General features: G+C 32.1%; 1 protein-coding gene across 1 annotated transcript in view; it reads right to left on the minus strand.

Moving 5' to 3' along the window:
- kcnc2 (potassium voltage-gated channel, Shaw-related subfamily, member 2) overlaps positions 1–13,480 on the minus strand; it is a 72,593-nt gene that overhangs the window by 25,349 nt on the left and 33,764 nt on the right. The window contains exon 2 of the mRNA XM_073838430.1: positions 4,570–5,500. Within this exon, the coding sequence (XP_073694531.1) occupies positions 4,570–5,500 (931 nt within the window). The remainder of the gene's footprint in view (positions 1–4,569; positions 5,501–13,480) is intronic.

Below are 13,480 nucleotides of genomic sequence, written 5' to 3' on the forward strand. Positions count from 1 at the left end.
AAATCCTAAATTCATAACATAATGCAACAGATATAATACAGTTCACCCAAAATGAAAATGGCCATACTTATGTTGTTCAAACTCTCATATGAACTCTTTTCAATTAAAAAACAATGAAGTCATTGACGGCTCATTCCATTGGCTATTATGTGTCATGTGACTGATTAAGAGCTACACTAGAGTGTATGATAATGAATGAATGACTTACACACAAAAGCTATCATAGTGGAATATTGTAGACTACTGGAATATAGTGCACAAGCCATATGGACATTTTTTAAGCTCAGCAGTCCAACTTTACATTTGCATGCACGCACTTGGCAGACACCTTTATCTAAAGCAAACTGAGATGTATACATCATCAAATAGGCTTTCCATTGATGCATGGTTTGTTAGGATAGTACAATGTTTGGCCAAGATACAACTATTTGAAAATCTGGAATCTGTGGGTGCAACAAAATCTAAATAATGAGAAAATCTCCTTTGAAGTTGTGCAAATTAAGTTCTTTGCAATGCATATTACTAATCAGAAAATAAATTTTGATATATTTGTGGTACGAACTTTACAAAATATCTTCATGGAACATGATCTTTACTTAATATCCTAATGATTTTTGACAAAAGTTTGAATCAAAAATATATATTTGGCTATTGCTACAAATATACCTGTACTACTTAAGACTGGTTTTGTGGTCCAGGGGTCACATATGGTAAGTTTTTACATCTATGCTCTGTGTATGCATTTTCATGTGAATAAAACTCTAAATTAAATCTGTTTATGACAACTTTATCACATTTTATACAATATTTTTAACTTTTTGAGCTCTTCATCAAACCCCCATTTGAAAACCCTGGGACAAATCCTAGGGTTGTTAATGGAGAATTTTTGCCCTTTCTTATGCCATATACCCTCTATGTAGATATCAGAGAACAATTTAAAATATTGTATCAATGCATTTTATGGCACCTTTAAAAATTCTTAACTCAAGAAGGATTTTCTAGACGAGTAAAAAATTATTTTCTTGTTTTCAGAAAAAACAAGTCAAAATTAAGTGAGTTTTTGTTTACAACAAGCGAAATAATCTGCCAAAGGTATGAGCAAAAAAATCTTATTTCAAATAGAAAACAAAATAATTTTTCTTACCCCACTGGCAGATTATTTTGCTTGTTTCAAACAAAAACACACTTAATTTTGACTTGTTTTTTGTTTTGTTTTTCGGAAAAAGAGACAATCATTTTTACTCATCTAGAAAATCTTCTTGATTATTAATATATGTACAAAATATTAATTATTGTTTATTGTAATATATAGCCAGAAAATATAGGCAATAATATATTTTATCAGAGATTTTTAAATATTTATTGAATTGCTTTTTTAAATATTTTAAAATGATACTATTTATAACATTTTTGTACATAACCAATTCTAATATTTATGTAATATGTTAATTATTTATCATTAATAATCAATTATAAATCAGACAAAATTACATACATTTTATATTTTTGTTACATAATTGGAAGAATATAGAACTGTATTTTTTCAGTAAAAACAAAAAGTCAAAAGGACTTTTTATAAACAGTACTTAAAGGTGCCATAGAATGGAAAACTGTGTTTACCTTGGCATAGATGAATAATAACAGTTCAGTACATGGACATGACATACCATGAGTCTTTAACACCCTCGTTTCCTCCTTCTTATATAAATTTGGTGTTTGTAAAAGACCACTGAAAAATAGATCAATTCCAACATAGTCTCGATCGTTAATAGTTATGCCCCCAACATTTGCATCGCCCAATCATCAGTAACGTCAGTACATCAGTAAAATAAGGCCAGCTACTGAAGGGACATGGTTAGCTTAATGCTAGCGGTAGCCTGTTACATTGCAGTACATAAGATTTCACTTACCACATAAACAGAGAGATGACTGCGCTGGTGATGGCGAATGATTTACAGATCCTAAGCATCACTTACAAGCATTTAAACGTGTGTGGTAAGTACTGTGGTGCAGTATAACGTTACACAGAGCACATGTGATCACAATAGTGAGAGTAAAATGATCGCGCATTCAAAACGGCAGTTTCAACAAACCGCATATTAATAGCGGCTCGAGCTCCGTAATTAAATATATATTCCCTAGGGGTGGGAATCTTCAGGCACTTCACGATCCGATCCGATTCCGATTCTGGGAGTCACGATCCGATTCCAAAACGATTCTTGATCTACATTTTTTCCCCAATTAATTATTCTGCTGTGCAAATACAACTTTACAATTTTAAAAACATGTAAAATTGCAGTTTCTATGCTTTTTGTTTATAGTTGGAATCTCTGTAAAAGTAGGTGTGTCAATCTTCACCGGTTTCAAGATTCAAGTTAATTACTGTTTTCATTAACAACTAAATATCACGATGAACACATTCTCAGTTTTCAATAGTACTGCACATGGCTACATTTTTCACAAGTTTTATATCAAATTTAATTTGGGCCAACTTTACTTTATTTTTTAAATTATGTAAGCAATGTACTTTTTAAAACAATTACTTATTTAAAATAAGTTTTCTTCAGGTATCCGAAAGTTTACAGACAATAGTTTTTCTTTTTTCCTCAGCATTACTGCCATTTTATTATTACTGATGAGATCATAGACAGGCAGCTTTAACAGGCTGCATTCAAACTAATGCACAGCAGTGGCGAGAGGTGACACTTTTATTTACCAGGTATACTGAGTGCTAAAACCACCAGTAATACCAAAAATAATAATATCTTTACATTATTTAGACACCAATAAAATCAGAGACGAAATCATATTTTAATATTTCCTCTTTTTCCTGTTTATTATTTTAAAAAATATATATACATTTTATATAGGCTATTTTTTTCTGTGGACTTTAAACTTTTGAATTGTTGAGAAATTATGAAAATATACATATTATATATAATATACAAAAATACAATACATTTTTGGCAATCAGGATCTGGCAGCAACAGCGCGTTTTTCCGCTTGGGCGAGCGCTTCTCGGACAGCTTACCCCGCGAATGAAATCACGCGCATGACAGCAAAACAGAATGCGCATCAATTCTGAGGAGTCAATGAAGATGCGGAGAATCTGCTTGCCCAGAAGATTCAAATAAGGGATTCATTTATAAGCATGTTTATATTATTTAACACGTGAACGCATTCTCTCTGACAGCCTGAGTATGCAGGGCATTAGCAGCTTACTGTATATGGACGGAACGCCAATGATGCACAGATCTATTTCAATATATCAGATGTTTTGTCCTGCTCTGAAAACATAACTGACTGTATGTACAGTTTCGTTTGAAACTATTCCAAAATGCAAGTGCATTTAACCGCATACGCAATCGAGCTTTAGGACGAACAAACACAAACCGCACGTGAGTCTGTCAGTGCAACAGTTTCTTGCATTCCAGACGGCAGAAATGAACGCATATCTAAAGTAAAACACGACGGATGGAAGCACACTGTCAAGCATTATGCGCACGTGTCTCACAGTGCAAATTCTGTGCGCTGTAGCCAGCCGCGTCTCTAGCGCGCACACGTGCCATATGCAGAAAAAAAAAAAAACAAGCTCAGAATCGATTCTGAAATATTAGGAATCGATTCAGAATCGTTGAAGAGAGAATCGCGATGCATCGATGCATCGATTTTTTCTCCCACCCCTAATATTCCCTCCATGTGTTTCCTTACAGCTGTGTGAGAGCGAGCTGCTCTGTGAGACAGCCAATCAGAGCAGAGCTCCTCATTAATATTCACAAACCTTCCAAATAAGGCAATAACAGAGCATTTCATTTTAGGGACAAATCCCAGGGTTGTAAATGGACTTGTAAAACCGTTTCTGGAGATTTTTTGCCCTTTCCTATGCCATATACCTTCTATGTAGATACCAGAGAACAATTTAAAACGTTGTATCAATGTATTCTATGGCACCTTTAAAAATTCTTAAATCAAGAAAAATTTTCTCGACAAGTAAAAATGATTTTCTTGTTTTCAGAAAAAACAAGTCAAAATTAAGTGAGTTTTTGTTTAGAACAAGCGAAATAATCTGCCAATGGGGTGAGCAAAAAAAATCTTATATAGCCAGAAAATATATTTTATCAGAGATTTTTAAATATTCATTGAATTGCTTTTTTAAATATTTTAAAATGATACTATTTATAACATTTTTGTACATAACCAATTCTAATATTTATGTAATATGTTAATTATTTATCATTAATAATCAATTATAAATTAGACAAAATTACATACATTTTATATTTTTGTTACATAATTGGAAGTATATAGAACTGCAAAAACATAAAGTCAAAAGGACTTTTTATAAACAGTACTTAAGTATTTAACTATATAGAATTTTTACATTATTTTCCACAATTACTGTGATAAATATGAATTCTTTTGTATGCCACTACAAAAGAGTAAAACAAGACTCGTCTAGAAAATCTTGATTTTCTGACTTTTTAGATATTTTGTCTGGAAACAAGACAAAAAAATATCAAAGTAAGCAGTGAAGCAACCAAAGTACTTGAACATCCAAAAAACTCTCACCTGAGCGGTGTCGCTCCAGTCCTCGGCTCTGTCCCAAACACAGATCTCCCTGCGTGCTATTGCAGGCCGTGCTCAGGTCCGTCTTGCAGTAGGACGGCGAGCCAGTTTGCACAGCCTGAGGGATGTGTTTCTTCCTCTTCTTCGGGAGCTTCTGTTTGGCCATGGCTAGCGAATAATACATGCCAAAGTTATTGACGATGACGGGCACCGGCATGGCTATCGTCAGCACGCCGGCGAGGGCGCAAAGAGCGCCGACCACCATGCCGGACCACGTCTTCGGGTACATGTCTCCGTAACCCAAAGTGGTCATAGTGACGACGGCCCACCAGAAACCAATAGGGATGTTCTTGAACGCGGTATGGTGGCTGGCCGTCGGGTCGTTGGGACTGGCTCCGATCCGCTCGGCGTAGTAGATCATGGTGGCGAAGATGAGGACGCCCAGCGCTAGGAAGATAATGAGCAGCAGGAACTCGTTAGTGCTCGCGCGGAGCGTGTGTCCCAAGACGCGCAGGCCGACGAAGTGACGCGTCAGCTTGAAGATCCTCAGGATGCGCACGAAGCGAACCACGCGCAAGAATCCAAGCACATCCTTGGCCGCTTTGGAGGAAAGTCCGCTCAAGCCCACCTCCAGGTAAAAGGGCAAAATGGCCACGAAGTCTATGATGTTCAGGATGCTCTTAACAAACTCCAGCTTGTCCGGACTGAAGGTGACGCGCACCAGGAACTCAAAGGTGAACCACAGCACGCAGACGCCCTCCACATAGGTGAGCGCCGGGTCCGTCTCGATCTCGTACTGCTGGCTGAAGTCCGTCAGCGAGTCGTTGCGGAAGGCTTCCGTCTTGTTGATGACCGTGTTGAAGGCCTCGTGCGTCTCCAGGCAGAAGGTGGTGATGGAGACCAGGATGAAGAATAAGGAGGCGAACGCGATGAACTGGGGAGAGAAGGAAACAGAGACGGGGGTTAGCGAGCAGTCGGAAATCTTCTGAATAGCTTGAATGGTGCTGCAGGCCATTAGTGACTATTTGTAGACTGCGGCTTCTCAGTCTTTATTCAGTTATTCAATGTGCATTTGTCCTTGTTTTTATTTGGTGAGTGCTAAAAATGCAGTGTTTTCATGGACACGGTTAAGTGAAGGTGTCACTTTTATCTGTGAAAGCTTTGCTAAGCAGAGTTGTATTTCAAAGCACTCAGAAACTGTAGGTAGTTGGGGCGGACAGTGTTTTCATATAAATATAATCAGAGATTAAAAAAGAAATTAATGACATTTAAATTGCCTTAGGACAACTTTGATAAACTTTTTGTTTGTTTATTCTATAATATCCAATATTTTAGTTATTTGAAATCAGACATTATACATTCAAAATATAAAATATATTTCACTTATTTTGTATTATATGAAATAGCAAATATAAAAAATATATATATATATATATGTATATATATATATATATATATATATATATATTTAATTTGATTATATTTGCATTGTGTTACAAATTTGTTTATTTTTTTAAATAACAATTTGAAATTGGACAAAGTAAACATACAAAATATTAAATATTTCATATATTTTAGATTATAAAATATACAAAAGCAAAAATTCTATTCTATTATATCTAATATTTCAATTTATTTGAAATCAGACATATTATACAGAAAATATAAAATATAATTTATTTATAAAAATATAAAATATAGCCAAAAACATTTTATAGAATAAAATATAGCCAGAAAATATAATATTTTTATTAACATTTGTACATATTTTAAAACTACAATATTTATGTATGCATTATGATTATATTTATATAAACAATTATATTACATGTAATAAATACATGTCTAAATACTTGAAAACACAAACAATACAAACAAAATATTAAATATTTTATATTGTAGTATATAGCCAGAAAATATAGGCAAAAATATATTTTGTATATTTTATTTTATGAGATTTTTAAATATTTAATAGCATTTTTAAATCTTTTAAAATTACAATATTTCTAACATGTTTGTGCATAACTCTATTATTTATGTAATTATTTATAATGTTAATTACTTATTATTAATATCAATTATAAATCAGACAAAATTACATAAATTTTATATTTTTGTTACATATATAATTGGAAGTATATTGAACTGTATTTTTAGCAAAAACAAAAAGTCAAAAGGACTTTTTATAAACAGTACTTAAGTATTTAACTATATAGAATTTTTACATTATTTTCCATAATTACTGTGATAAATATGAATTATTTTGTATGCCACTACAAAAAAAAAGTATAATGCCACTGAGGGGAATCTGGGACTAAATGAATCAGAGAGTCTTTTTTGAAGTGACTCCTGAGAATGATTCACTCAAATGAACAGATTCATTTCAGTAAATCAGTTCTTTTGGATTCTTGAATATGTGAGAGAGGAAGGCATATTTATTTACAGCATCAGCTCAGATTTATTGCTGGCTGTGTAACGTGACAAAAATAGCACTACACTTTTTCCAAGTTCCTCCAGCACTGTTATCATGATAATGAAACACACTAAAGCCAAACAGTCTTGGCCAGTCATCGGTGTGTAATATTTATTGTCAATAAATGAGTGAGTCAGACCTCACAGCAGCTGCGTCAGCCCACATGAGCGCCTTCAACACATCACCTTCACGTTCACAGCATTATCCAGAAAACACACATCAAAACAGACCCGCGGGACATCACTCAAACACACGTAACACACCTTACATTAAATGCAATTACGCTAGTTACTGCACTCGCGGATCAACGGCGAGCCATGAAAGCCTGTGATATGCAACCTCTAGAATAGAGCTAAAAAAAAAATACAGCCAAATACATATTTTATAAAATATAGCTAAATCAGATTTTTAATTATTTAATAACATATTTTAAAAGTATAGTTATTATTCATAAACAATTATATATATATATATAAATATATTTTATGTAAAATATATTTTGTATATGTATTTCATATACATTTTGTATTATAAAATAAAGCTAAAAAAAAAAATATTTTCTAAAATACAAAATATAGCCCAAACATATAATCAGAGCTTTTTAAATATTTAATTTAATAACATATTTACATATTTATATTTATTTAACAATTGCAATATTTCTATATGTATGATGTTACAGGTTTATTTGTTAAAAAATATTACATATATATATATTTTTTTAATGATTTAAAATCAGATAAATTACATTAAAAAAAACACATTATATATAATTTTTAATTATTTGAAATTAGGTAAATTATACACAAAATATATTTTAAATATATTTTATGTAAAATATATAAAATATATTTTGCATTATATTGTATTTTATAAATATGTTGTATTACATTCGTATTTAGTATTTTTTTTAATAAACATATTTTGAACATTTTATATTCTAAAATATTAAATATAGCCCACACATATAATCTGACATTTTTAAATATATATAATTTATTAACTTATTTACATTTTTAAAAATTACAATATTTATAAATATGCATGTTACAGGTTACAGGTAATTAATTATTAGAAATCAGATAAATTAAAAAAATTAAAAAATTACATACATATTTATATAATTGATATTTTAAAATATAAAATACAGCTAAAAAACATACTTCATCTTCTAAAATATAAAATATAGCCAAAAAGGATTTCTATACAAAAATAAAGTATATTTCATATATTTTGCTTCATAAAATATAGCCAAAAATATATATTATATTATATTCAGTGGCATTTAAAAATATTTTGAAAATTTAAAATTATATTTTATATTAAAATATTTGAAATATTTTAAAATGCTCATTTTTATATATGCATTATATTATACATTTCTTAGATATGCAATGTCTTTATTTGAAATCAGTCGAACTATACATACATTTTATATATGAAAGTGATGTGCAACTGCTACAAAGTGCTATAATAACAGATCAGTCAGAGTTTTGCTAAAGGCAATAGCCGGCGCTGGCGAATGTGAAAAGACATGATCGCGGCATGGCCTGTCCCCTCTAGACAGCGTCTCAAAGGAGCCTGTCTCTCGTCATTGTTTTAGCATCCTAATGAGGCTTTAAGTCGTCTGGGGGGCTGTAATCACCACAAAGCCAGCACAAACTATCGGGACAATGAAAACAAGCTCCGAACGCTCTGTAACAGGCTCTTTGTTTGGTCTGGAGCACGTGCGGCACGCGTGTGAGCAGCATCTAATGATCTTGTCATCTAGCGCGGGCGACAGAAGTCTGATGTGGATAATGTGGGGTTTGGCGGTGAGATCAGATCCGCTGTAACCTCGCTCTGGACCTGTGACTTCATTAACCAAACAAGCAGCCTGAAGCCCAGCGAATGCATTTCATTTGTACACTAATAGTGCTTCATTTAATCTGAGCCTAAACCTAGTGATGTGCTCACCTACAGCAGGACACATGTTTATGCATGTGACAAATAAAGGTAGGTTTTTGTAATAACATTTAAAATAACAATGCAATTATGAAATAAAAAGCCACAAGTAAGTTTGCTACTTCACCTCCAAGACTTCCATTTCACCACAATAAATAAATAAATAAATAAATAATATTTTTTTGCATGCATGTAATTAAAGGATATGCATGCATCTAATTGAGATTTGGCAAAAAAAAAAGAAAAAAAAAATGTTTTGTGCAACTCCTACTTATAAAAGAGATGTTTAAAATATGCATTAAAAATTCAGTTTATATGCATGATGTTATAGGTTTGAGAACACTATTTATAATAGATTTTTTTTCAAATTATTAATATTTCATTATTATAATAGATATTATATTAATTATTTATACATTTAATAAAAAATAAAAATAAACAAACCTATAAAATCATGCATACAAAGTATTACATATTAATTATTAAATATAAAAAAAAATCTCTGATAGAGAATATATAATAAATGACATACATGCATTACTAAATAAATAATGCAAGCATTGCACTATTAAATATCAAGTTCTGATATATATAGTTTGCTTTTTTTGCCAAACTTTTAAAAAATAATGGTTTTTTTTGCAATTCACCATGAATATAATTTATTACACACATTAAAAATTCTATTATCTAATAATGTAAAATATGCATTAAAATTTCAAATATGTATATGCATGATGTTATAGGTTTGAGAACACTATACATAAAATAGAAAAGACTATATATTTTTTCAAATTATTATAATAATTTCATTATTATCATAGATACATTAATTTATAAATATAATTTATTATAATATACTGTCAAAAATAAATGTATAAAAGCATGCATATAAAGTATTGCATATTATTAAATATTTTTTGAAAATCTCTGATAAAAAATATATAATAAATGACATGCATGCATTACTAAATAAATAAATAAATAATGCATGCATCGCACTATTTATCAACTTTTTTTGCCAAACTGTTTTAAAAAATAATTTGTGCAATTCACCATGCATATAATTTATTACACACGATGTAAAAACTCTAATATCTAATAATGTAAAATAGAACACTATACATATACTAGAAAAGACTATTTGTTTTTATTATATATAGATTATATTACATTACATTATAAAAGATACATAAATCATTTATATTATAATATCATAAATAATTCTAATAAATAAAATATTACATAATATATTGTAAAAAAATAAACTTATAAAATCATGCATATAGAGTATTGCATATTATTAAATATTACCTAAATATTTAAAAAATATCTGATAGAGAATATATAATAAATGGCATGCATGTATTACTAAATGCACTATTATTTATCAATTTCTGATATATAGTTTAATTCGATTTTTGGCTGAAACATAACCCAGAAATGTCTTGACAGACCTGGGCTAAAACAAGGCTTATTTCATAAAATCAATATATGTGTCCTTGTACTGGCAAGACAATCCCAGAATGCACTGCAACAAGCCCTGTGTGCATTTCCACTGAAGATGCAGATAGAGATAAATTTAAAAAAACTTTGTTTAGTAGTCGAGTTGCTACACCATGAGCAGCATTTCATTTAATCAGTCACTTCTGAGGTTGCCTTTAGAAAGAAGCTGCTCATGTAGACCTCAAACAGCAACACAGCTGCCAAGAAGCATCTTTATTTAGTTCACAAAAAACACTGTTGGACTGATTTTAGAAACTTCCTGCATGACAGAATCAGTTTGAATGAGTTGAGCTCTTCTGATCAGTATGGTGAACAGGAGGTTTTATACTCCTCCTGATGTGGAAGTCTGTGAAAAACAGATCCCTGTGTGAGTGTGTTGTGCCATAGAAAGTGCCATTTTTTTGACAGCTTCTGAAGCTAATAAAAGAAATTTGCATGTTTGTACACTTGTGGCTGACTGACTGACGGTCAGCTGTGAGGATGAGTCTCTCTGGATCAAACATACGGCACACACGCCACTGTCTCCCAGGCAACAGCGTCAGGAAAAGCTCCACGGCAACAAGACCCTGGTGTGTTAGAGTCCTGAGAGTGTGATTATAGGGAGTCCAGGAATCAAAACACGGGAAAACAAACACGGGAAGAAACGCTGAGAAATGCAGCCGGGGCAATACAAGACTTCGCCAAGAGCTAGGTGTGAGAGTGGTTTATATGCAGTCCTAGAAATGAGGTGCAGGTGTGAGCGGTAATCAGTGCAGTGAGAAACAAGGAGCAGGTGAATGCAGTGATTAGTGCAGTGGCTTGTGGGGAATGAAGTCCATGATGTGTAGTGCAAGAGTTTATGATGACAGGACGACTCAATTCGTGACAAATATAATGCTTGTATATATTGTTACCAAGCATAGACTACACTACTAGCACACAATATGATCACTACAATATATACAGTGTTTAAAATGTGCATAATATGCAGATTTTTTTTGCAAAAAGAGGCTGCCTACTGTCATTCAAAAATATAAAACAAACTCAGTTGAGCAGTGCTCACTTCACAAATAAATAAATAAAATAAATATGTAAATGTAGTGTTTAATCCATGCTTTCAGAAACTCTGCATACTGAAATGTACATAATGAGGTCATCTGACAACAACAATACAGTTTAAAATAAACATACTACGCAGTAGACTAGTGAACTCTGTACATAAACAGCTCCTGAATACAGATGAAGAGTGTCATGTACTGATTTGAGATCAGAATCAAGTGCTGTCATGGCTTTATTTGCGCCGTGATTCACCGTCACTCAAATATTATCGCTGACAGCTAGTTTGTTATTATCTGACTAACGCACTGCAAGTAGTTCACGCTCTTATGAGGGTTTGTGTGACGGCCCTGTGGCGGGAAAGCCATGAATGTCACATGAAGGGTGGAAGCCTATCAGAAGCGCTAATGGCTTGGCGTCTCTAGACTTGTGTGTGTGTGTGAATCACGTCTACAGGTGTGTCCACGTCCCCTACAGCAGCAGAGCAGGATCATTTCACACCACACACACCCGCTCCCAGCGTGCAAACGCTTATGTAGGTCACACACACACACACACACACACACACACACACACACACACACACACACACACACACACACAACCTGTGTCTGTGGATTTGCTCCAAAAACGAGTGAGCGGCACCGGCGGCGGCCTTCTAAGGCAGCATCCTAACAGGAATAAAAGCTCATAAAAGACAGATTTAGAACGCTTTACATGGAGAACAACTCACACATTAATAATGCTGCTGATTTATAAGTCTCAAAGGTTTTAATAGAGATTTTATTATTTAACTATATAGATAACATTGATATATATATATATATATATATATATATATATATATATATATATAATATATATAAAAAGGACAATAAAATTAAATTACTGTTCTTTTATTGATTTTTTTTTCTGGAATCTTTCTGAAATTTCTGAAAAAATCAGTGCATAAGTCACATTTTATTATTACATTCCAAAATAATGTAATATACTGGAAAATACAACAAAACAATACAAATAATAATAATTAAAAAATAATTTATGTAATAAAAATAGAATAACAATTATTTAAAAATATAATTATTGTTTGTTTATTGAAAAAAAAACTGTAAAAATGTCAATGGTGACAAAAGAACTATAATAAAAGAAAACTTTTTTTTAAGTAAGCTGAATTTGTTTATAAGTCATATTTTATTATTACATACCAAAATAAATAATGTTATTATAGATATATATCAATGTATATATATATATATATATATATATATATATACACATTGATATATATCTATAATAACATTATTTATTTTGGTATGTAATGAAATTATAAAATAATAATACAATTTTTTTATCGTTTTAAAAATTTTATATTTTAAAAAATGTCAGACATGTACAGTTGTCTTGACTTTTACAATAAAAGAACAATAATTATATTAAAAAATACATATATTTGAAATTATTTTTAATGAATAATGACTAAAAGTAAGTCTTTGAGAAAGGGTTTCTCAAGCCAGGTGGCGCATTAGACCAGGGGCTCATCTCCTTTCTGCGTAAAAGGCTGCGCGACGTGCGCGTTGCAGTTAAATAACCGAAGACTATGCACGCAGATATCCATGCCTGTGCGCTTCTGTGTATTTAACTGCAACGCGCACGGGCATGGATATCTGCGTGCATAGTATTTGGTTAAACTGCGTTGCTTTTAGAAGCGTCAATTCAGTTGTTGCGTATAGTTTAATGTCTTTATTTCGGGATTATCAAAGTAAATTATAACTCAAATTTGAGATTTTCACTGGGGCACGTGCCCCAGTAAAAAGGGTCTAGCAGCGCCCCTGCCCTGAAGCAAACCCAGCGGCTTCATAGCTGCGTCCATGTTAGCACGTCTCGTTCGATGTGGTAATTTCACAGTAGGCATACACACAGGTTGAAGACTCGTTCTCGCCCCCTACAGTGCAATTCGAT

The sequence above is a fragment of the Garra rufa genome, chromosome 4 (assembly GCF_049309525.1).
Source record: "Garra rufa chromosome 4, GarRuf1.0, whole genome shotgun sequence".
Taxonomy (NCBI): Eukaryota; Metazoa; Chordata; class Actinopteri; order Cypriniformes; family Cyprinidae; genus Garra; species Garra rufa.